The sequence below is a fragment of the Heloderma suspectum genome, chromosome 3 (assembly GCF_057233095.1).
Source record: "Heloderma suspectum isolate Gila_16-S chromosome 3, 16-S_ref, whole genome shotgun sequence".
In the NCBI taxonomy this organism is placed as follows: Eukaryota; Metazoa; Chordata; class Lepidosauria; order Squamata; family Helodermatidae; genus Heloderma; species Heloderma suspectum.
Genome location: NC_139460.1, coordinates 259019626 through 259045467, shown reverse-complemented (window position 1 = coordinate 259045467; position 25842 = coordinate 259019626). Strand labels below are relative to the sequence as shown.

The window sequence follows — 25842 nt, the reverse complement described above, 5'->3', positions numbered from 1 at the left end:
GTGTTATATAAAATAATGTTCTCAGTTACCTGCTTTTCCTTCCTTCCTTTTTAAAAAATCTATAATTAAGTGCAAGTAATAATGGCTGTAAGTGCAAGTAATAAGTGGGCTGTAAGGGTCTGGGTTGGATCCAGGATCTGCCTCCCACAAGAGGAAAACACCTTCCATGAGAGGAAAGGGTCCACTTGAGGAATATCCCTCCATCTGATTTTGGGGATCCCTCCTCCCTCCATGCCACAGCTCACCCCATGCAGCAGGATCACCTGACTCATTGCCTTGGTTCACACATCACGCTAAGCCATGGTGGGTTGTCACCCTGGGTGGCTGCAGAGTGGCTTAACATGACGTCCGAACCCAGCACAGCTTTTCCGTCATGGGTTGTTTTTCACAAACAAGCTACCCTGGGAACCCACGGCTTGTAGTAGGGTTCTTTAGGGTGACTTATTCACAGGGTGGCTTGTCACAATGCCTGAACCCAGCAGAGTCAATTCAGTACGGGTTGTTTACAATGGCGAGATGCCTGGCAAGAGTGGCAAATAACCCTGCTGACCCCTCCTCACAATCTTACAAACAATATCTATTACATCTCGAAATGACGCTAATCAATTTACTCCTCCGTTTTGTCATCTCCCTAGACAGCACCACTTTTTTTTTTTAACCTTTGGGGAGATTTGCACAAATTAAACGTTATTTATTTATTTATTTATTTACTTACTTACTTACCTTTCTGGGGGATTTGCCCAAATCTGCTAGAGTGCAGCAACTACTCATTCAATATGTGCAAATGCAAATAAATATGCGCAAATAACATTACATTTGTGCAAATCTCCCTGAAGGTGAAAAATACATTTTTCAAATTTTGTAAAAAAAATCCTCTGCTCTGGTAAGGAGAGCAAACGTGCTCATTAGCAGAGTAGTGGAGTAGGCTGCTGAGGTTGTGCTGCAAAGTCCCATGAGATCCATGCTGGGAATGGACAGGAGGACTAAGGGTGAAACAAGCCACGGCAAGCTGCCGAGTGCCTGATCATCTGTCGGGAGTGAAGTGGGTTAACGAGTGAACAACCAACCCACTGTAGCTTATTTTCAGGGTGGCTTATTGTGACATGCGAAGAGGCCCATTAACATTTTCAGGAGTGTGGAAGGGCTGCTGAAGTAAGGAGTAGGCAGTTGATCCAGCTTAAACCTGGATCCAACCCTTTGTCTATAGTGCTCTTCGTTTACTGTGCACATCTAGCTGGCACAATGCAATTCATATTTTGGCCTGTTTTGAGCCCCCATCCATTTAATAGACTGCAGGATCAATGTGGGTTTTGCAATATATACAGTAGAGGCAAAATTCACAGTGTACATGTAGGAAGAGAGTCTGCTTTTTTTCCGTTTCCTGTACTTCCAGTATAGCTCCAAGGAGCTGAACCAGAAGCATAGGCAGCTCTCAACCAGACATGACTTAAGAACCAAATAGGTGTCTTGTGGGTAAGTGATTTGCTGCTTGTCAAAAGCGTAGTGACACTGGAGCCTATCACATAGTACACCTTGTCAAACAACCCAATCCACCAAGAAAACCATTCCATGGTGACTGCAAAAATCATAGCACACATGAGGAAAGTCATTTAAATCTATTTTGAATCTGTAAAATCTAACAGTAGTTCCAAATATTCCAGGAAAATATGTGCATTTAGGCTGTTAGTATTTCAGATACTGTCTTCCCAAACAGAAGTAATTTGGAAATGGTTGTTGTTATTTTAATTTATCCTCCTTTTTCTAAAAAAGAGTATGGGATAACCATACCCTTTTCCTTTACATATGCATTGACAGAAAATTGGAATAGTTTAATATCAGCTGAGCTGTAAATGCAGCTGCTATCAGTGAATGAAACATTCTCAGGATCTTTTTGCACATTCCCCAGAAGCAGCGATCTCCCACAACAAGGAAAGTTGTGTGCTTACCTGTGGCCAAACTCATGCACTGTGCATCGCCACACTGGGAGCACATGAATTTGGTTGTGGGGAAAATGCATGCTTCCCTTTTCTCATGGGAACTGGAAATGCAGGAAGAGAATGCCAGTTGTATATTATGCTTGCTACTACTAGATAGTCTGTGAAGTGGCCCTTAGAGCTTCAGCCCTTTACCTAGAGCAGCAAATGTGCCTCCCAATCTTGAAGTGTTCACATGCAACTCATTCTAATTACATGTTGAAAGCATTCGAAATGAGGGCTATCACATGCAGCAGGGAACTCCACAGGAGGCAGACAGCACAGAAGTTAACTAGTTGGCAAAGGTGTAGCAAGGGGTTAGGTCTGGCTTAAACAGATCCAGTTAGATTTCTTCTGCTGCCTTTGCCGCTTTCTTAATTCAGATATGCTAGATGCTATGCACCAAATTATTTTAAATGTATATGCATTCCAATTACTTAACATATGGAAACATACTCTCTGATAGTTGTCAGATGATAGTAGGCACACCTGTTCCCCGTTACATGACAAAGTAGCTCCTATAGCTCTGCTGATGACATCAACGGGAGAGGAAGCAGCAGGCGGGCAACCTCTGTCCTGCCTGGATGGAGCTCCTGCTGAGACCCCTCCTCCCCTCCCAACTGCCACTGCTGATGCCATGGAGGGAGAAGTAGCAGCAGCCTCCCACTGTGCTTAGATCCAGCTCCATGACCTGCTGAATTACTTACCTGTTGAACTTTGCAACTAAGGGCAGTGTTCAAGTCTGCCCATGTGCCCCACCACCAGCGCAACAGAGAGTTAGCACTTAAAAAAGCAACCAGAAATGAGCAGAAGCACTTGTTTCTAGGATGGAGCAGGTCAGCGGAGCTCGCGGAAGGAAGCTCTGCTCACCTGCTCCATTCAGGAAATGAATGTTTCCGCTGGTTTCCAGGGTTGCTTTCTGAACCAAAATCAAAAAAGGAACAGCTGCACCAATTGAATTCCCAATGTGTTTCGACACAAGTCTTCAGCAAGGGAAAAACTCAGAGAGACTTTTCTGGAGGATTCCCTTGGTGCAGCTGTTCCTTTTTTTATTTTGGTTTCCAGCCTTACAGCTGTTTTTTCTGATCGCTGTTGGTACTGTTGCTTGTTGAACCACTAGCTTTCTGTTGTGTGAGCTGTGGGTCCTGCTTGTGCAATAGAATGAGCAGGAATGCACTGGCATTATTGGATACTGCCCTAAAAATCTAGTGCCTGAGTTTACTTTTTTCCTCCTCCCTCCCAGTCCCTTTTTCTTTTATAGCATGTCTTTTAGATTGTAAGGCAGTGGACAGGGACTGTCCTAGTTCAGATCTTTGCAAGCTGCTCTGGGAACATTTTCAGCTGAAGAACGAGGTAAAAATACTTCCGATAGAATAATCTAATATCTCATATATCCCACTGTGACCTCTGCTCAAAAAAGAAGCATTAGAAATACATCTGAATAGTGGAATGAGTGTTTGCAACATAGGTGCAATCATCCCATCTTCACTTCTCTAAACAACAAGAAGTGTGTTTCCAGTCTGAGCAACTATCACTTAACTGAAAAATGTTGGAAAATTTCAAAATATACATTTTTTTAGCCACCTAAAAAACACGTACTTCTAGTTTTCATCTGCTCCAAATCTGTACAGGTTAACATCTTGGTACTACATGTGTAGAATGTCAGCTGCATCACTCTCTGACTAGTGAAGAGCGTAAATAATCTGAGCAGCGATTGCAGGCAAGACCAGTACAGCACCTGACACTCTGGTGGCATGAAATCAATGGTAAATAGTGGCAGTTGGAGCAGAGCATAAACTATGATGTATTCTATTAATCAAATTAATTAAGCAGAGCAGGCTAGGATTGGAACACAGAAGTGAACGTACACTTCAGGTGCTCGACAAGGTTCCTGTACCTTTCATTGCTGTGGAGAAGGTGGAATTGTCTTCCTATTTGCATAGGCTTTCAGTAATAATCTCTTTAAAAAGACTGTTTGTGTAAACAGAAGAGGGAGAAGTGGGGATTTTCATAGGTGAATTTCCCCCCATCCTGCTGCAACTACCAATATTCCTTTTGTGAATAGCAGGGAAAGGCCTGTACCTCAGTGGTACAGCACATATAGCTTTGCATTCCAGACATAGACCCGTCTGAAGCTCTGGACAGCCCCTGCCACGTAGTATGGCCAGTTCTGAGCTATGTTTATTTTTATTATTTTATTCATAACATTTCTATACTGCCTCTCCACAAACATCACCAAGGTGGTGTACAACAACTCAGCTAAAAATACACAAGCAATAAAAACCACCCTAGGACGTTTTTTTAAAAAGCACTGAAACAACATTCAGGCCACTAAAACCAATGGACCAATAGCCTAACTTGCTATTAAAGGTCTTTGCCCTCTAGTGCATTTAGTAATGGCCACCCTCGATACAGCAGCTGGCACATAGCGCAGTCTGCCGCCGGCGTACGTTGTACAGCTATATATACACACACACAGTGAGAAAACACGCACTGAGCCGATTAAATAGGTAGACCTGGCCGCGCTTCCCACCCCCTCCCCGCCCTGGTCGGAGTGGTGGTAACCCATTATGACTCATACCCGGACATCTAGCAAAGGTAAGTGTGCGGGGACGGGGGGGGCTCAGCGATGGCTGGCTCCCCTCCGGCAGAGCGAAGCGGCTCCCGCCTCCCGAGTAAGCAGAAACGCGGAGAGCGAGCTAGAGGCCTACTGGGACGCCCTCCCGCCTTCTCCTTCGGCAGGAACGCCGTTGCCCCTTTAAGAGGGGCCGGACGCGTCGTGTTTAATGTATCAAATTGTGGCGGGTCACGTGAGGCCCTGGAGAAGGGGTTGAGCAGCAGCGCCGGCAGTAGGCGCCGCCGAGGGTGGACCGAGCCGGGAAGCGAGAGGCCGGCGGTCGCTGCGACTAGGCTGGGCACGGACCCGGCGGGAGGGGAGCACGTCCAGGCGAGGCCCAGAGCGAGGGCAGCGGCCCCCTCCGGATCGGGCTCCGGGTTCTCCCCCTCCTCCCCTTTTTCTCCTTGCTCCTCTTGAGGACTCCGCATCTTGTTATTCACCGGAGTCGATCGATCGATTGGCTATTGATCGGTTAAAGGGGCCCTGCCAGTTGGGGGACGCGAAGCCGGGATCGTATTTAGACGCTGTTCCTTTAAGCCAAGCCGCGGGAGGAGCGGGAGGAGGAGGAGGAGGAGGAGGAGGGGGGAATCCTGCGATGCGCCCTTGATCTGTAGTCATCCTTCCGCCCTTGAGTTCCTTCATACACCCCCCGCCCCCCATTTTTCACACCAACCCTAATGCGCTTTCACCACCCCCGGGAGAAGAGGAGGAGAGGATGAGGCAGCAGCTTCGCTACCTATTCCCATAGGCAACCCCCCCCCCCTTTACCTTGATTTGCCACCCGGTCGATCTGCTCAAAAGATCTCGTTTAATTTTTATTGTGCCATCTACTCCCCAGCTCGGTCTCGCATTATATTGCAAAACCTTGCGGGGAGGGGGGCGGCTGTAGGGTTTTTAATCGGCTGTATGCCTGTATGCAGGAGGAAATCTCTCCTAAGCAGGCAGAGCTCTCTTGGCTTACCTTCCCCCGCACTCCTGCGCCTTGAATGGGGAAAGGATTTTTAAAAATCTATATAGGTTTTCTGTTTGGGATCTTAACAATCGATAAATGGATCTATTTTTTAATTTATCACCCAGTTTTCATGATCTGGAATCCCATTATTCTTCCCTGCCTTCCATCTGTGCGATAGTGTGGTGATAGATCGCAATCCCTCTCTTCTCCTCCCCCGCCCCCTTTTTTCGTCGTGTCTTTCTCTTGGGTCGAAATCGTGGGTCTGTTCTGTGTTGTTCGTGTGTTTTTTTGCGTGTGGCAAAGGTGAAAGAGATCGTCTGATCTATTGGTCTGCTAGTTAATTCCTGTTGTTTGTGACTGTGGGAGCTTTAGGGAGAGGTGCCGAAGATCGCTCTGTGTGTATGTGAGCATATATATATATATATATATATAAATAGATTTTTATTTAAAAGAGGGGGGAGACCCAAGATGGCTGGAGGTGGTTGTGAGGAGCATGTAGGGTTTTTTTAAATCTGATGATAACAGCTAAAAGGCACAGCAGCAGCTGCGACCGTATAAACTCAATTTAGAGCCTTTCCCTTCCCTCCCGCTCTTCTCCCCCAAACATCAGGCGCACACTTTGCAGGGTGGTGCCATCCACCAGCCTCCCCCCCTCAACCTTCTTCGGCTCTAACAGATTTGTTTCTACTGCTCCCCCCAAAATTCACCAATTAAAAAAAAGAGAGCTCAAAATGGCTGAGAACTGACGGGGTCCTCTTAGAATTGTACATTTCAGCAGTTCTCTTTAAGCTTGTGCGTGTGTGTGCGTGTGTCCCCGTCCTCCCTCCCCCCCCCGTTTTCAGGCTGGTTCCAAAAGGAGAAATAGCTTTCATGTCAGTAGGAAAACAGAGAAGCAAAGGGGAAGAGGCGGGGGCCGGGCTCTTCATTAGCAGTTGAGAAATTCCTTTTCAGTTTGATCAAGGCATACTTGTTTTCCTTCCAGAGAGAGCAACCCATCACTGTCCCAAAAGACTGAGGATTTTGGAGTGGGAAGTATTTCTATTTCAGTTTTATTAGAATAAAAAATTGCGACAGATTTTGAGAAGGCAAAATCCCAGGGTGTATTGGGAGCAGGTTGATTCTCTTAGTTGAATTTGGCTTCAGCTGTTTCCACCCTCTCCTGTCCTTATTTTTCTTCTTCTCATTGCTATTTGTGAAAGGAGCGAAGGATGGGAGGGTCCCTTTGGCTCTGGGCTGGAATTTCATCCGAGTGATTGACCGTCTTCCTACTGAGATTGCACTGTCCCAAAGCCGAGGAAGAAATCTTTCTTTTTTCTATTCAGCTGCATTAGAAGTTAGCTGTTCTGTTTCTTCTTTGTATTTTTAATCCATCATTTGGATTTTATCTCCCAACTTTTTTGGTGGTTTAATTAAAGACTTGAATTCTGAACTCTGTTACGGGAAGAAAAACAATTTGAAAAGGGATTCTCTTGAGTTTAGTCAGGAAGGATAAACGTTCCCTCAATATCAAATATTGGGCAAAAAGTGATAAATTGGCAGTGTTTAACTTAAGAGGTTTATATGGCATTTGGACTCCTTCCGTCTGGATTTTGTATGGATTTTTTCCAGTTCTCGGTAAGTTTTGCTTTTGCTTTTCAGAATCAAAAGTAAAAACTTTGAAAGAATTAAGATTGTTTGGTTTTCAACTTTAGAAGCTTTGCAGCTTTTATGCTGATTGTTAATTTCATTGCATCTATTGGATTTTGCTGCTGGGTTTTCCGGGGGCGGGGGTATTTTGCTTTGAATTTTAAGAGATCATTCTGCATTTAATTTTAATCTTAATTTTTTGGTTCATTAGCAACTTAGTGGCCTTTCTGTTGCAAAAGTGGAAACTCCTCATCATCTGCATTGGTAGACCAAAAACTGACTTTTTAAAGAGAGATTTAAAAACAAATAAAATCTGTGTTGGTGTGAGACATGGCTGAAAACTGGAAGAACTGTTTTGAAGAAGAGCTTATATGCCCCATTTGCCTGCATGTCTTTGTGGAACCTGTCCAGCTTCCTTGTAAGCACAATTTTTGTAGAGGATGCATAGGAGAAGCTTGGGCCAAAGAGACGGGACTAGTGCGCTGTCCTGAATGTAACCAGGCCTACAACCAGAAGCCCAACCTTGAGAAGAACTTAAAGCTGACCAACATTGTGGAGAAGTTCAACTCTCTCAACCTGGAAAAGACTCCCTCAGTCTTACACTGTGTCTTCTGCCGCCGTGGGCCACCATTGCCTGCCCAGAAGATCTGTCTGAGGTGTGAAGCTCCATGCTGCCAGTCCCATGTTCAGACACACCTGCAGCAGCCCTCCACAGCGCGTGGGCACCTCCTGGTGGAGGCGGATGACGTCAGGGCCTGGAGTTGCCCCCAGCACAATGCCTACCGACTGTACCACTGCGAGGCTGAGCAGGTTGCTGTCTGCCAGTTCTGTTGCTACTACAGTGGGGCACACCAAGGACACTCTGTATGTGACGTGGAGATCCGGCGCAATGAGATCAGGGTAAGTGTGCAGCATTTACCTCTCTTTCAGGTTGCCTGTTTTTTTGTCTGCAAAGTATTAGTAGTGTACTTGGTGCTGTACAAGAAGAGATCATAACAAAATTAGTTCCTTGCCCCATGGAGCCTCCAGTCTCCAAAAAACAAAACCGTCATGAAATAAGGTCTGCCAAGCCTGATCAGAAGCCAAAGAAGGGTCATTGGCACGAGATAAATAAGAACTGCTGGTGCAGTGGAAGCTTGTTTCTTACATTTTTCTTGATTGCGCATTGACTGAATCAATACTGGCCCAGCGGCTCTGCTTTTTAACCTCTAGTTCTGCCAAGAACTGTTTTATCCTTAATGAGAAAGGTTGCCCCTTCTGCTCAAGTGTAACCTTTTACAATAACCAAGTGAACCATTCCATCCAAAAGTGACCTTTCCTTTTAAATAGAGATGGGCAGCTCTTTTTTCCTTTTTTCGTGGACTACAGAATATATCTTCCCATCACTGCCAATAAGATTAGCTGCAGGTTGCTGGGCACAGTTTTGCTCCACCTATCCCAGTGCTGTGCTGACATCTTAGATGTGGTGAAAATGAGGAAGTAAACAAAAGCTGACATGATCTTTTCAGGCCCCATTAGAAATGCATCAAGGGAAATGGACCCTCACTAAACAGGATGTGATGGAGGAAGGGAGGGGATAAAACAGTGTGAATGTGTGTGTGCTGGGGTGGGAGGTGTGTGTGGGGGGGCTTTTTTCAATGTGAATGTGGCTATTCAAACAATAGTGGAGTGGAGGATGGGGTGTATGGTGGTGGTTTCTGAGGCAGTTTTTTGTCACCCTGTGAAAACAATAGGATCTTTAAATCTAACTGCTTTGCAAACAATTAGGAGAATAGGAGGAAATCTGCTAAAGCTGCAGATCATTTGTATATGGTCAGAGATAAGTGCAGGCTTATTAGCAGATAAAGGTCCCTCATGTATATATTCTTCTCAGTAGTTAGGGAATGATGCAGTAAGATTCTTGGCAACTTCTCCTGTCCCCCACCCCCCCCCCTGCTTATAGCTTTAAAAATAAAACGCCCATTGCTCTTTCACTTGTCCTGGAAACCTTTCTTAAAAGCCCAACCCCTCTACTGCTCTCACACAAGAATGGGGCAAAGAGGAAATCCAGTGGGCTCGAAGGCTGAGTGCACTGCGATCTGGTTCCAGGCAGCTTTGCTCCCAGGGGCTGGAGCAAGGCCTTGATTACAATGCAACCCTCCTATTGTAAGGCTTGTCAATGTCAAATCACCATCTCCCTCCCTCCCTCCCGCCCTCCCTTTCCTATCCTTTCTGGCCAAGCCTCCTACCAAGGGGAAATTCCATACAAACCCATCCCTCTCTCCTGATGCCTTGGCTTCGTGCTATGGAGGGAGGTGTGAGACCATCTCTTCCTAGCTGTCCAGATGGGAAGGGTATCCCAGTGACAAGCCATTCTTTAGTGTTGGGGGGAGGAAACTTCACTGGAACAATCCCAACAGCTTTAGGTTGGCATTTGCCATAACAGTGGAACAAAGTTTGCGGAAAGGGCTGAAGGGATCTCTGTCTACTCCCCAAATCCATTCCAGTCTTTTTGGCTTTTGGATATTAGGATGGAATTTGATACAATGGAGTGGGTTTGGGGAGAATTGGGTTGTACATGCATGCATGGAGGCTGGGACAGAAGATTGCAGTAAGAATCAATGAAGGCTGACCTATGTATAGTCTCAGAATCACTTAATGCATGAATATAGAATGATACTGTAGTCTCAGAATCACTTTATGTATGTTGTTTACCCCTTAACAACATAATTAAAAATACAAAAAGGTGGGTGAAGGGTGTTAAAAGGGTAGATTTCCCCCCCCCTCCTGCTTCCCTTAATGCATGTTTATAGATGAAATGAGGTTGTAGTCTGCACTGGTGATGACTGCAAGCTTGGAACTAGGGAGTGGCATTTACTCTGAATACTGAGTTCCAGGGTGTGATCTTGAGTATGTGGCACGTCAGACAGCATGCAGGTGTCGTAACATAGCTGTTCTCCAAGGACTGGCTGTCTAGGCCTTTCCCCTTGTTCTTTTCTGATTTGGCCTCTGCCTCCTCTTCCTGATCTGATCCAACTGTCTTGAAATCTCTGAGAAAACTGCACCAACAGGGCCTCGGATTCCTTTCAAGTATCCTTGTGTAGGATAAATATTTAACAACAAATGAACAGCGGTGGCTGTAAAACACAGACAACTTCCTGTGTATTCCAACGCTGCCAAAATGAGTCACCATTTAGCCATTAAAATGGGGGTGGGGAGAGGAAGAGAAGAGTCGTAAATAAAATTGCTATCTAATTATTTTCCAATTGGACAGCCAGGCCCTTGTGGATGGCGTGGGGGGTGTTCTGGGTAGAAAGAGGAGCCTGTGAATTCAAACAGGAAGGCTATTTTTCCCCCTTCTGAGTTTTTTGGGGAAGCCAAAGACCTCAATGAAGCTGCTGGCGGCTCCACCACGCCCACACAGGAAGAAGGAAGATTCAGCGCGGCTATTGGGAAACTGAAAGGGCTGGCTTCTCCCCTCCCCATCCTTTCTTTCTATTAATAGGCACCCATGAGGGAGAAGGGGGGAGGGAATGCTGGGCCAAGCAGAAAAGTGCCTTTTTTCCCAGATCTGGGAGAGGCCTTGTGATGACGTGACTAGTGAACTGAGACTGGCAAATCCCAGTGGCAATTCAGTTTACAGCTAGCTTTGTTTTTAATGACTCAATTTTTAGGAATCTTTCATCGTGTCCACACCCATCTTTTGCTAGAAGTTTACCTTGTGCTTTCTTTTTGCTGTAGGCTTATAATGTGGAAACCTGCAGTCATCCTGCCCCATTTAGTCTCTCCTTGCTGTTGGTAGTCAGGCCACATTCTGTGTGAGTTGCTCAAAAGTCTTTCCAGAGTCTCCGATGGGAATTTGCCTGAATAAGCAGAGACTGCCTGGAGCAGCTAAAGCAGCTGAACTCCGTGTCCTTGTGTTGTGGTGGGTGATTCTGGGTTCTATTCTCAAAGAACTAATCCACCGTATATGACAGCTGATTGTGTTCTTTGTGGCAAAACCTTTCCTTCTCTTAGCTCTGCCAAACCTACCATCTTTTGGGCAGTAGACAACTGAGTATATTGAGGCTCATTCATCTCTCATATCTCTCTTTAATCTTACCTGCCATCACTTAGCTTGTGTGTTTCATTTCCCACAGGAGGATTTTTTAAACTGAGGTTTCCTCTGTAATAATATCTGCACTTCAGCTCTGCAAGAGCTGAGCTGCTACATCTCACCGGTGCTCCTTGCAAGAGCTGGTTTGCAAGTTAGGTTAGAGGTGTACCTGTTCCTGTTTTTCACATCATATGTGAATGAAACCAAAGCACATGTAACTGCATTTTCACACACCCATTTCTTTTCCAGGGTGCCTCTTCCTCCCCTCCCTTCTTTCTCCTCTAATGTTGAAATTTCAATTGTAAGTGAAGTGGGGCAGGGACTTAGTTATTTATTACATTTATATTCTGCCTTTTTTCCTCCTTAAGGAACCCAAGGCAGCATACATGCATAATCCCCCTCCTCTCCATTTTATCCTCACAACAACAACCCTTTGAGGTAGGTTGGGCTGAGAGTCAGTGACTGGCCCAAAGTCACCCAGTGAGCTTCCATGGCCGAGTGGGGACTAGAACTCAGTTCTTCCGACTCCCAGTCCAACACTCTAGCCACTACACCACACTGGCTCTCTTTTGCTTATGTTATTTTGACAAGCGCTGTGCATGTTGTTGGTGATATATAAAATTTATATAGCTACCAGTATCTGATGCAGTCTGAGCCTCTTCCTGTCTCTGAATAGTGCTTCTTCCTGGTGTCCTTGCTTGAAAGTTAGTCCTTTGATAAGGAAGCAGCAGCCTTTCCATAGTGTTCCTCATGGTCACCTTGACGAACATCCTGAGGTGTCACTCATCCTGGCCATTGTTCTGCTGCTCTGCTAAAGAGCCTCCTCTTCTTTTTCTTTTTTAAATGCTGTCCTTATGCACTTAGAGACCTCATTCTCTTTTGCACATTCACAGGATGATAGGCTGAACAGCATCCTTAATGCATATTAAGCGGTCAGAACTATGCTTAAAAAGTTTTCTGTCCTCAGAGAAGGAAGCATATATGTTTGGGAAATCAATGAAGGAGGACAATCAATGAAGGAGGACAATGGAGAGATTATGAAGTGAAATGAGTGTAAATTCCCCAAGAGTAGTGAGAGAAGCTTTAGGAGAAGCTGTCTAACATCCAGACTTATACAAGAATTGGAGGAGAAAAAGTTAAAATCTACTTCTCAGTCTTAAAATATGGAATTTGGGATTGGTAAAGTTTATGGTGTTTTTCCTTATGAAGTTTAGGGATCCTACCTTAATTCCAGTACTAAAGTACCTGTGCCATTTTTATTGGCTTTGGCTTAATTTTGATGATGTGTCAAGTATTGAGGGTAAGGAGGAGGTAGAAAGCATGATAGATGGAGACATTTCACTTGGGGTGGGATGGGGGAAGTGGTGTTGAATGTAAATACTCTGGCATGCCAAAAGGCATCCTAGACATTCTTGGGCCTTTGGTCCAGGGGTGGGCAGAAGGTAGATCTCCAGAAGTTTTAGACTTCAACTCCCAGCATTCCTGACCATAGGCCATGCTGGCAGGGGCTTCTGGGAACATCTGAAGAGCTACCTTCTGCCCACCCTTGCTTTTGCCAAGCTTTGTAAAGTTTAGGAAAGCCCTGATGGTTCAGCAGGGTTTGTTTGTTTTTTAAATGAATGAGCAATTGCTGTATTGATACGCATGCACACAAAGTACCGTACAGATTTTTTTTTAATTGGATCTGCTCTGCTCCAAGGATTGGAAAATTTGAGGGGCAAAATTTATTAAGGTTTGATTAGGGGCTGCTTCATGCTTTTTGTAGCATTCATGTGTGTAAGTATGTAAAATTGGAAGGCAGATGCATGTCCCAAACACAGAGTGGCTATAGGCCAATGGTGTCTGAGTATGTGTCTGGAGACCTGCATCTTCCTTTCACACTTAATTGCAGTAGACAACAGGGTGTAGCTAGTGCAAACAAGATTGCCATAATATTTACCTTTTATTGGTGGCTTCTGGGCATCAAGTGGTGTCAATGAACAGAATAACAAAAGGTTGGTTAGTATAAGAATTGTGATAAAACTGCAGTGGGTTCTCCTAGGTAGGAGCAGAGCTGATGGTGAAATGCCCCTGTGGTGGTTCTGTTTTCTATGCTAAACAAGGGAAATGTAAGGCTTAAAAACAAAAGGGAGCAGACTGCTCTTCAACAGAAACTATTTGTCTGTTATTCAGATCTCATTTCAATCAATCAGATTCTTGCATGTGCTTTATGGGAAACTGTGGGCTGCCTTTGCCTCAGGAAAGGCCTTCTTCTGTTTAGGCTGGTTTGTCCAAAGGGCCACAGTAGAAACTAATCGCAAGCCAAAGGTTTTTTTTTTAGCTGGTCACTGCAACCTCTTTTGGACAATTGCTGAAAATTCAAGAGGAGGAGATCTTCACTCAGCATTGCCCTATATGTTCCTGTCATTCTTGACCCAGAAGACTCCCATCTTTGTATCTGTTCTAAAATTCAAACCAATATACTCTGTTCATTAAATTGCATATGTTGCACGCACCATCCTAAGTTGACATCAGTAGCAGAAAAAATGACTTTCATCCTGGTGTATTCTACAAGCAAGTTGTGTCCATTTATATTTTTCTGTTAACATTTCTATATGATATAAGTAATTGACCTTGCAACTTGCAGAGGAGCTAACTCTTACAAGCAGCTTTGGTACAGTAGACTAGCTCATTGCAAAAATAAATAAACAAACAAACAAATAAATAAATATCTTAAGTGCGAATGAGACTTCAGGAAATGCTAATAAAGACAAAAAGTGCTTCCTCATCTTTCAGCCATTTCCTGCTTGATGTCTTGCATTTGTAGTGTTAAGTGCCCTACATCTTTACTGCTCTTTTTTCTTGCTGAAGAATTGCACTGAATTGTGTTTTTCCTACCCTTACCTTAAAAGTCCATCCTGGAAGATACCTACAAGAATTTCCAGTACCAAACATAGCATATGTTTAGTTTTAATTCTGCAAACATGCAGCCAAAACTCAGTTTTAAAAAGTGTATATGCTCCAACAGAACTTTTTAAAAAATCATCTGAAAGGTACTGAAATAAACACATCTTAAAAATTGCCCCATGTTCTTTGGGTATAGCAATGTTCAGCTAGACTTTTATAATAAATCCAGTAGACGTATTGCTATAGCATAAGCATTTAAAATAGCACTATTTAACTACATATAATTACTCTTTAAACTTGGTCCTTTAAAGGGAAGTTAATTTTAAAACCATATTTTTAAGATGACTTCTTCTGTGAATGAGATTCTCTCCCCTCCCCCCAAATCTAGCGTTTACATTGGGCAGTGTAAGCATTTTGGATGCCTAGCATTTCATGTGAATGCACAGTATTCCTTGGTTTCCTTCTAGAAGAAATATGGTTTTAACTGCAGCAGCTCTGCTCTGGCTAACAAGCAGGAGAGATGCTTCTGACTCTGAAGTGCCCTGTGTCACATGGATGGATATATCTGTTCTATACGGGACAAAGCTCAGCCTGTTACATCTAATGAAAAGGGAAAGAGCTACTGTTCACCTTCATTTAAAATGGGAAAGAGGACAATGAGTTTTGCCAAACACAAAATAATTTTTTGTGAGGGAAGGATATTGAAATGAGTCATTTTTGGGGAGAGACGTAGGACTTAATGCTAGAGCATTATACATGAAAGTCGAGGAGGGTAGGAACCAGAGAAGAGGTTGCCAGAAACCTCCGCATGGGTATGATTAGCTTGCTTTGCCTATGAAGACAAAGCAGTAGCCAGTTGATGTCCTGCAAATTGGCTGTTCTCTTTACCATCACAAGCCCTCCCCCCCATTGCCAATAGCAAAGCTGGTCACAGAAGATGGCCTTTGTGTAAGATAAATTCTGTCAGGGGTGCATTATCTTGCTGAAAAGAGTTCCATCGCTTTCAGTGACTGAAAATGCAGAGTTAGTCTGGCTCCACCCAAACCACAGAGTAACCAGCAGTGAGAGAAAACAGAATTCGCAGAAGATGTTTCTAAGGCTTTCCTTAGGCCAGCTGCTGTGCTGAAGGGTGGTAGTTAAAACCCTTAAGTGTAGATGGTGGTATCATGTCCTCTACATAGGCATAATTTAAAAGGGTCATTCTTCTCCCCCCACCCCTTTCCCTATCTTTGTCTTTCCGTTTGCTACACTGCCATGATTATAATCTTGCACAGGCAAGTAGGAGTACAAGTTTCCGCAGGCTTGCCTGTAAAACGTGCTACTGCTTGCTTTCCCAGCTCCCTTTGCTGCTATGCCTATCACTTTAAATGTTAAGCTGCAGGCTTTCTTCACCACCACAGCTATTCCAGTACTGAAGACCCTGTTCTCCCTTCTGTAAAGGGACCTTGGCCTGCTGTTTCCCTCTAGTCCCTTTCACTGCAGAACCCTTGATCATCCCCTGCTTGGATTGCCAAGCAAGTACTGTTACATACAGTGATTTCTCTCTCCATTGGCCATTCTGCCGAAATGCTTTTAAAAATTATTTGTAATGATTTATGAGGCCTTGGGTGATCCCGGCAAATCTGCCATCGCCCACCCAACCTCATTCTTCTCCCTGTGCCCCTCGCTGTTCTCCCTGACTGATTGGTCTGGACAGCCTCTAAATTCTTTTAAGCTGGGCTTTTGTTTTTATGGAAATTTAGGAGGCAGGAAATTAAACTTATGAGATAGCAGGAAGGACGGCTTCATAGGAATCTGAGAGATTATGGTCTTTTCAACCATTGCAGATTCTGAATGACATTACATCTGGGGTGCTCCACTAGGGTGGAGTCTGCTATAAGGATGTATGACAAATGTACCTTGGGAATTCTTTTCTAGACTGATAAAGGTTTTGCATTTCTTTAAGGTTGTGCTGTTTCTTTCTTCCCTTGTTTGTCTTTCCAGTAAGCTCTGTCAGTTGCAAAATCTTTATATGGTTTCACTTTCGCTAAGTAGCCTTCACTGCCTCCCCTCCCATATGCTTTACATTGAGTCACCAAGAAAAATAGGCAGGATGATGTGCATATTTGGAATGACATGCGCAAGATGCCCTCAGTGGCCCCCTCCCTTAGTGAGTCTACCTTCTCACTGCATTGTCATCCAGCTGCTATTGCTCCTTATCTTTCTCATCACTGCTACCACATGCTTGCTTAACAGAGCCAGTGAGCAAGTAGGCAGTGGCATCTACTGCTCCTCTTTCTTACTGGCATTATCTGAGTCAGAGCCAGAGACAGGTGAATAAGCAGGTTGCAGTGGTGAAGAGGAGGGGCTCTTGTCAGTGGGTTCTCTGCTGAGGTGTGGGCCCTCTGCAGGTGCCCAACCATTTTGACCCTTGATGCCAGCCCTGCTGGGGCAGGAAAGGTTTGTAACTACAGATGGAATCAAATACATGGACTTCCATAAAATAAATGTGTTTGGAGTACATATACGGTACAAATAATTGCTTATCCTTGTATGGCAGGCCTATGATCTCTTTTCGATGCTGAGCTTAAAGAAATTTATCAATTAATTTTTGTTGTACATTTTTGGCTTGTCCTTTCCATTTAGCCATCTGGGAAAAAGAGAGCATATGGGAGTAAAAGTGAGCACCCTCAACTCACCTTGTGGGTAGCTGGGGAGAATGAAGATTGTAGCTTGTGGCTTTCCTTTGTGCCCATCCTCATCAAGCCATGCTTGAATGGAGAGCAAAGCAGAGAGTGGCCGTCTACTGCCATCACTTAACATTTACTTCAATTTGGCCTTCCCTCTAGAATAACTCTAGTCCCTTTTGCTGTCTAGACTTGCGTAGCTACACACAGCTTTGGAGGGCTATGGAAATACCTTTGGCAGTGATAAATTTTGGCGCTGTATCAGTCTGACCCTAGGTTGCATCTATATTGTTCAGTGCAACCACTGGGGGAGCAAAGGCATGGTGAACCATTCTTTTCTCCTCGGTATGAATCCAATTGAAAAAGGCCAAAAGCACCTTCATTTAAAAGTCTAATATCCTCCTCGGAACAGAGGAGCTTGATGGCAAGGCTTGACATTCTCGCTGACCTCCCGCTAATTAAAAAGGGCAGAAGATGCGCTTTTTAGTATGGTCTACATTGTTTGGAAGGCTCTTCTTGTTTCTTCCTCCTCTTGCCTCATGGATTGTGCTTCGCTTACAGTCCCATGTTGAAAAAATGATTTCCTGATTTCTCTCCGCTGTGTGCATCGCTCTTGAGCTGAACCCCGACGGTGTGCTTTTTCATGCATTGAAACCAGATAGAGGAGCTAAGGGGCTGTCTGGCTGCAAACATCATTGTGATTGGTTGTGAAGAAAAATAAAAGGTGCTTGCTTCCCTAGAGCCTCATGGCAGTTGGCCCATATTTTATGGGGCTTCTCTTGTGAACTGTTCTGCTGCTCGCTAGGTGATCTTCCGTCTTTAATTTGCAGCATCGCTCAGTGTTGGCTGCATGCACCATACATATACCATGTGGAAAAGCATCGGGACTTGGAGCCAAGTTTTCACAGATTTCTGTACATATATTACACTTTCATAGCAAGAAGACTGTCCCAAAGCTTTATCTCTGATGTGCTGGTTTTCTCCATGTAGGCAGGAGTGATTTAAATATAGAGAGAGGAAGTACTAACCCCACCCCCATACACACACACACACACACACACACACACAGAGAATTGCAATCTGAGATGGTACAGTCCAGAGTTTTGCTCCCAGTCTGCTACCTCATTCGTTGTAATCCATAGGCCTAGTCTTGGAGTTGTGGAGGTGATGCATTCCAACAAAATAATTTTGATTTTAATTTCTTTAAAGGCATGCTTCTAGTCCTCATAGTTGCAGATTGCTGTTTTATGCTGCAGAACTTCTTATATTTGTTTTAGATGAAGGACGTGTGTGAATTTTAATTTGGAGGTGGCAGTGATGGCAATTCCATGTCAGTTCAGTGAAAGAACAGAAGACGTGGGATAAGAAAGGAGGAGAAGTGGAAATGAAAGTCCTATCCAAGAAACATGCAGGATTGAGGGTTATTAAAGATTCAGCAGCTTTCCATAAGGGGCACTGGAAACTGGCTGTTGAGTAATTTCTGTGCTGTGTAGCCTGCCATGGGTGTTATGATTAGGGAAGAATGCTTTGAATTAGACGTCTAACTGTAGTTCTGTCAGGACTAAAAAAAACCCTCAACAACCTGAATATATTTTAAAGTTAGCTGGGGGCGGGGGGAGAAGGATCCAGCTTGGCAGATGTTTGCTTTTGCTTTACCCTTGGAGCAGGATATGGACCCAGTGGTGCAGCTTGTTCTGGATCTCAGGGCCGAAGTCTGCCCGCCCCCCCAGCCGCCAATTTCCATTCAGATATAAGCAGGTGATGGGGAAGTGGTAAACAGGTGCCATCACCTGGGCCGGCATGGGTATGCTGGGGCCCAACAGGGCTGATGCTGCCCACCACAGCACACTTATTACTTTAAACATTGTAGAGTTAGGAGGCAGCCAACTGGGCGGGTTACATGTTTGCAGATGCTCCTGTTTACACTTGCTCATTTTTTTATATATTTATATTTTTTTGTTTATTTATATATTTTTACAGATGCTCTTTATTTATTATTACATTTATATCCCACATTTTTTCCTCCAAGGAACCGAAGATGGTTTACATTATCTTCCTCTACATTTTATCCTCACAACAACCCCATGAAGTAGGTTAGGCTGTGAATTGGTGACTGGCCCAAAGTCATTCAGTGAGCCTTATGGGCGAGTGGGGACTAGAACTCGGATCTCCTGAGCCCCAGTCCAACACTTGCTGGTTTGAGGGTGGGGGTTTCTGATGTAACATATCAGCAACGTAGAAGCAGTTGTGATGTATAGAATGGTGGGGAGGGGAGAAGAGCAATGATAGCTTTGTGCTTCAGAACTGAAGTAAAAACATGACCTTCTAAAGGTGAGTCCACATGAGACCATTAAGTCTAGGGTCTAAACCTGCCCAGGTGCGCCATTATGGGCAAAATCTGGCATCGGTCCTACTTGGAGTAGACCCATTGAAATGAATAGTATTTAAGTTAGTCATGACTAACTTAAGTCCCGTTTGTTTTAATGGGTCTGCTAAAAGTAGGACTTGTGTCGGATTTCGCCCTATATGGCCCAGGGAGGTTTGGCTGCAGTGTTGGTTGGTTTGGCTGCAGTGTTGGTTTCTTTGGCAACTGTGCTGGCATGTTGCTCCTTTCTGAGCAGCAGGCTTAAGGAATGAAGGATTTGGGCAGCCCTACAGGGACATATGGCCTGGGAAGTAATGCCAACACTGTGTGTACGCTCTTAACAAAGATTCAGTAGTTTCCATGATCAAAGCATTCATCTTGATATAAGCAAGATTTTGCTTCCTGTTGATCTCGGGAAGGTCAAACATCTGGCTAATATGCCTCAGAAACCACCTGTGTACTTGCGTGTAAAATTGTGAGGCTCTTCATTAAATACTACTTTTTCCATTTAAGGTGTTGGTTGAGTAAAAGCCTGGAATGAGCTCCGTATTGTAGAAATACAGGCTGTTTTCTGTGCATTTGGTTTCTCTTTTATTTATGGATTTCAAAGTGTACAGCTGTATACAGCATCTGTGGTGGAGGCTATTCAAAGTGGCAGATCCTTGGTCCAAGACATTGGATGTTTTCTAGGGTGGAAGGGCTGAAAGCAAGCATGGAGCCATATGCCCAAGAATTCTAGCCCAAGAATTAAAAGGCATATGGCTTGGGTCCATAGAGGTACTGTGGTGGCTAAGAGAATGAGTTTGAATCAGTAAGTTCTGAGTTAAAATCTCTTCTCAGCTATGAACGCAGTGGCTGGCTTAAAACAAGCCGCTGCCCACTTCATCCTTTTGCCTCTTCAGCGATATGGAGATACTCATGCTGACCTGCCTTACAGGCTGGGTGTGAAGATTACTGAGAAAGTGTGGGAAGCAGTTTGATCATTCTAACATGCTACTTTAAATACCTGGTATTCCAGTGCAATGATAGAGAGGTGAATGCACTCCTTTTGAACAGGGCAACTACTTTCAAATCTTTGTATGTGCGAGTTGTGAAGATCCATCTCCAGCTTGAATCCTTATGTTCTCCATATTTTCATCTGTTACAAGGGTAGGCAACCTAGGGCTCTGCAGATGTTTTGCACTACAAATCCCATCAGCCCCAGGTAGCATTGTAAGGGGTTATGGTAGTTGTAGTCCAGAACATTTGGAAAGCACTGGGTTGCCTACCCTTGTCACGGTGGCCTGTCTCTTTGTGGTATTAGTCTTCTTGGGACAAGGGTTTTCTCTAAGTGATACACTGTTCTGTCTATGAGGTATTTATTAAAAAGTATGGAACAGCAGTGTCCAAATTACCATGGATTGGCAAGGACTGAAGGTAGAGTGTTGAACCTACTTTGGAATTTGAGCTGTTCCACTCTTAACTTGCAATTTGTGCATGCAGTTGTTTGCCTCAGTTTAGGTTTGATCCGTCAAGAGCCCTTACGTTGTTGATCTAGGTTCACTTAGAAACAGGCACACACTGGACAAATAAAAGACTTCAAAAGGAAAATTCATACTGCTGAGAAAAATGAACAGTTCAGAAAAAGTTATTTTAAAAGCCTCTCATGCTTTTGGAGTCTGTCTCAGGTGCCATTCCACAAAATGGGTTATACTCTCAATCCAGTAGGAAGCAGATTACACAACAAAAATTGATTGGAAAGTGCTTCAAGGAATAATACATCTCTTCCTGTAGCCCACTAGAAGTCTTTTCCCTTGGTAGAAGGTGGCAGACTGGTTTTCTTCCTTGGCAGGCTTCAAGGCCTAGCAGCAAGCTTGCAGCTAGAGATAAGATTCATTCAGATTGCCTCAGGCACCTAGGAAGGGTGAGTCTTCACTTTCCCAAGCCAGTGATTACCTTGTTACAGCTGTTTTCCTTCCTTCTATGCTGTGTGCTACCAGGTACTCCCACCATTGTGCCTCCTGCCTAATCCCGAGAATCCGGTTAAGAATAAAAAGACCAGATATTTCACAGACCTAGTTCACAGCCAAGTTCAGGTAGATAACCATAACCACCATAGACTTGATGTGACTAAGAGGGGCAAAGGACCAAGAAGAGGGTCTAGGTTCTGCTGCTGGCTAGGCCAGCATCCCCCAGAAGAAAGGCATTTGACCTGGGGACTGCAATCCCTCTACAGGGCCCAGTGGGAGTGGGGGGAACTTCCTTCTCCAGGGACTGATATGTCATAGCTTCCATTGTCAAGGTTTATATCTTAGGTTAGAACTTGTAGGATTCCCCCAGTGAAGCGTTGGTAATATCCCCTACCCCAAAGGACATGATGGACACCTGATGCTGGAGGCCATGACTTAGCTTCTACACTGACAGAGACAGTCCCAGTAGACCCAAGAGGTATGGTGTTGAATTTAGTGCTGTGCTGAAAATTTCGATTATTCCATTTTTGGCATGGGGAGACGGGACGAAAGCTCTGGCAAAAGAAGCTGGGAAAGGTGAGAATTTCTGATAATTTTCTCCTTGCAGAGGGGGACAGGGTTCCCTTTAAAGAGTGGGCAATTTTTGAGGGATCGTGGCATGTTTTATTTTTTTAAAAACACACCCTGCACTTGCAGGATCCCAGGACTCTTCTCCAGCTGGGAGTTCTTCCTGAATGCCTATTGGAGAGGATAAGATCACATGGTTTCCTGGGACTTCAGAAAGAACTGCCAGGCTGGAGAAGAGTCCTGGACTCCTGCAAGTGCTGGAGGTGTTTAAAAAGAAAGCAAGCAAGCAAGCAAGAAAGAAGACCTCTCAAGAATTGCCTACACTTAAAAAGGTATGTAGAAACCCTGTCCCCCTCCTCGAGGAGAAAATTCTCTGAAATTCTCCCCCTTCCTGCAAAAGAGGCAGAAAAAACAATGCCTGTTTTGCAGGGAGAGAGAAAGTTCCTGAAATAGGGGGCAGGATTCGGCACAGCACTAGTTGAATTCCATAGCTAACCTGATCTATGAGAAGGGTACACACCAAGCTTACTGTGGGCTGAAAAGCTTGAACAAGTATTTGAGACTTGGGTCCTTTTGCATGAAGACCCTGATTTCCACTGTGACCATGAGAGAACTGGACAAGTCCATTGTTTGAATAGATATGAAGAATGCTTATCTTCACACACCAAAAGCATAATCCCATTGGAATGCCCCCTACTCCTTTGATTTGGTTTTATCCGGCAGCCTTACTGCTCTTTGATTTTTCCACATTACTCAGGATGTTCAGAGAAGTATTGGTTACAATGATGACTGCTGGATGAGCAGGGAATACATATTTATACCTGTCTTGATGACCTACTCATTCAGGCCTGTTAAAAGAGCAATCCAAAATGTACCCATATCTATAAAATGGCTGAGTTGACATGACTTTCAGATCAACTGGAAGAAGAGTTGTGTCCAGTCAATCCAGTTCCTACAACATCTGGTGTTGATCATGGATTTGGTGATGCAAATGATTTTCCTGTCTCAAGATGACATGTTTTGACTCTGATCAAGGACAAGAAGGGTTATTCAGGATTTGCTCCCCAGGCCTCAAGGATCTGCGTTTTCACTTATTTGTGTTGTAAGCATGTCCCCATCCCTGTCCAATCCCAATAGCAGATCCACTCAGCTCAAGATATACTGATTTACTACCCCCATTGGGAGGGCAAATGTTTAACCAGAAGGGGAATACCAATGCCAACCAAAATGGATGGTTCTGAGTTTGACTGCGGATGCCAGTTTGAGGAGTTGGAGTCATCACAAGAAAGCAGGGTCCAATCAGTGGTCACTTGGGTAAGAACACCTTATGTCAGAACTCCAATAATAGACTTGTTTTGTCTCCAAACACAACAAAGATCTTCCTTCTTCAGGGAGTACAAAGTACTTCAGGAATGGGGAAGCTGTGGCCCTCAGCTGTTGTTGGACTACAACTCTCATCATTCGCAGCAGGCATGTCCAATGCCAGGGATTATGGGAACTGTAGTTCAACAACATCTGGAGGGCTATTGGTCCCCCACCCCTGGGGTGCTACTTGATCTTCATGGAAATTTTCTGGCCATTTCAGAGAAAGGTAATAAGATCTAGGTGGAAGTAGTACAGGTAGTCTTAATAAAACCTCGCTGGCTTTGCCTACTCCAGTTTCCCAAACTACAAGAAAGGATATGAAGTTGCCCCTTAAGCGAAAGCTATTCCCACAACTTCTAGTGCAAGGATCAGTACACGGCTACAATTAATTTTGCTGCAATTGATCACATGCTGTTTGAAGACTCTGCATATGAGTCTCTAAGCAAGACTATTTACGGGATGCCATAAGGATTAAGGCTAATAGGGTTCCCAGTGCAACGAGGAGAACTCTTGTAGAATGGTGCAAGGATTGTGGATTATGCCCCACCAAAGTGAAGATCTGTCAATTTTCAAGTTGGCTGTTAACTCTAAACCAAATGCGTTTGAGACGGAAGACTGTATTGGCGAGTGTCTTACCATCAGATTGAATTTGGAATCCATGTGGTACTTAAGTGCAAATACTTCTTAAGTGCAAGTATTTGATTGAATTTGGAATCCAAATTCAATCATGTGATTGTGCTCAAATCGTATCCTGGCTTCCTTTCAGAGATTTTAGGACCAGCTTCAGACTAAGCCATTCTTTGAGCCCATTTGCTCACTAACACATTATTTCCTCATATTAAGGTAGCCTTTCTCTTTGCCATTACCAGCTGGGGTTTCATCTTTCCAAACCAATATTTGTATAATTCATAAGGGTATAAGATATCCCTTTTACCAGACCTGGACTTCAAGTCAGGAGTGGGTAGACTTCAGGCTTGCAGGATCTACTTTGTTGTTGTTTTACTAGAACCCCAAGTTCCTCCAACCAATGCCTAGTGCAAAAAACTTACACTTAGAATTACATAATTCTGAGCCCAGGAATTTGTTTTGAGTACCAGAACTCAACTGAGCTCCATAGTCCTTCCACACACATAAATCCACTCATGGTTAACCTAGACTTTAATTTCAGCAGCCTAATTATGCAGGAAAAAAGTCATTTTATTGCTTTTGTTAAACAATCAGGAGTCAGAAATTCTTGCTGATCTACTGCAAATTACCCAGAGATCTACCAGTAAACGGAGATTCTGCCTACCACAGCTTTAAGCCAAAAGTTACTACTCTTTCATCATTCTCAAGATCTAGTTGTGCCATCATTCTCTCATAACTTACAGTGAAGAAAATGAGAGACAAGACTAGATGGTAGAACAGTTCAGATGTCAAACTCCAGGATGGATCCTTTTTAGGAAAGATCTATATTATTAATTGTGGTAGGGTAAACAGAGATTGAAAAGCTTTAACCACGTCTGTAGATAAATGCATGGAAACCTTTTATAGCAGTGGTCCCCAACCTCTGGGGCAGTGGGTCCATTTTGAATGTTGAGAGAATGTTGTAGGTGCTCTCACAAAATGGCTGCCATGTAAGTCCCAGAAGTATTCTTGGAAATAAAGATGGCACTGGAGGCTGGCACTTAACTTTGCAGCCTACCAGCCTCCCAATTAAAAATATAATAAAAAGCAGGAGGGGCAATGAGCCTGGTAGGCACCAAGGGAGGTGATAATGGATACCATGTTGGAGACCCCAACTTTATAGGGAATCTGTAGGGTGCTCTTCTTCCCCAACCCACCCGGTGCACTAAGAGCATCTTTACAAAAGGATGCAGCAGTTTTCTGAGCCCTGCAATTCTGGACTTCTGGAGAAGGAAGACATGTAGGTCGGCCACTTGGGCATGATTCCTTCTGTGAGAGTAAAAGGATGGAAGCCTCTTGTCCTGGGGTGCGTGGTACAATATACTGTTCTATATTAAATTGGCATGCTTCCATTATGCCCTACCAAATAGAACAGAACTGATTCAGTCCTTACTTAATCCAGTTTGTCCTTCCCCTCATCAGGGTATTTTGCTGTGATATAATGTATGTAGAGTGATACCTAGGACAACCTAGTGCATGGCCAGTGGTGTACTTGGCTGTGATTTGCCACTCCAGCACCCCATCTATATGGAACAACAGAAAGAAGAGGGACGGTGGATTAAATTGTGCATGTGGTAAGAGGTTTTGGCATGTTCTGACTTTATGGATTTTTACCTGAGCCTATGGTCTTATGGAATCATAGAATAGTTGGTTTGGAAAGGGCCTATAAGACCATCGAGTCTAACCCCCTTTACAAAAGGATTTGAGAAAGTTGCTTTTTGTGACTAATCTTTGCACTTGGTCTGTCTGTAGTCATCTCCTTGGCATGGTTCATGTTGGATTATTCAGGTTTATTCAGGAATTAATAGTACTGCATTCTTGCTGCTTTGGAAGAAATCATCTGTGAGGCTAGAGAAAGGGGGTATGGTATATGTAGACATAGTCTCCAGTTAACTTCTTCATATGGTCTGCCTCTTGTGGCCCTGGAGGAGTATAACCTATCTTGTGGAGTGGCACCTAAGAGAATCCAAGGGCAGCTCAAAAGAGGTGAGTACACAAATGGCTGTTTCCTTCACTGCATGATGTACAATGTCAACATTCCAGATAGTTCCATATCTACATAATTTTTATGTTCATGATCTTGCCACATTCAACCTGGCTCCCTCTGAAAACTGTTGGGAAACTAGCTCTTCCAG

General features: G+C 44.1%; 1 protein-coding gene across 2 annotated transcripts in view; it reads left to right on the top strand.

The window, feature by feature from the left end:
• The first annotated feature begins 4703 nt into the window (after positions 1–4703).
• TRIM8 (tripartite motif containing 8) overlaps positions 4704–25842 on the top strand; it is a 71960-nt gene continuing 50821 nt past the window's right edge. Inside the window, exons 1-2 of one of the 2 annotated variants that reach the window (XM_084846453.1) lie at positions 4704–7156; positions 7380–8068. In XM_084846453.1, coding sequence (XP_084702579.1) covers positions 7499–8068 — 570 coding nt within the window. In that variant the 5' untranslated portion in view covers positions 4704–7156; positions 7380–7498. Of the gene's footprint in view, positions 7157–7241; positions 8069–25842 lie in introns of those variants that run through there. The other variant, XM_084846455.1, reaches the window with a different exon arrangement.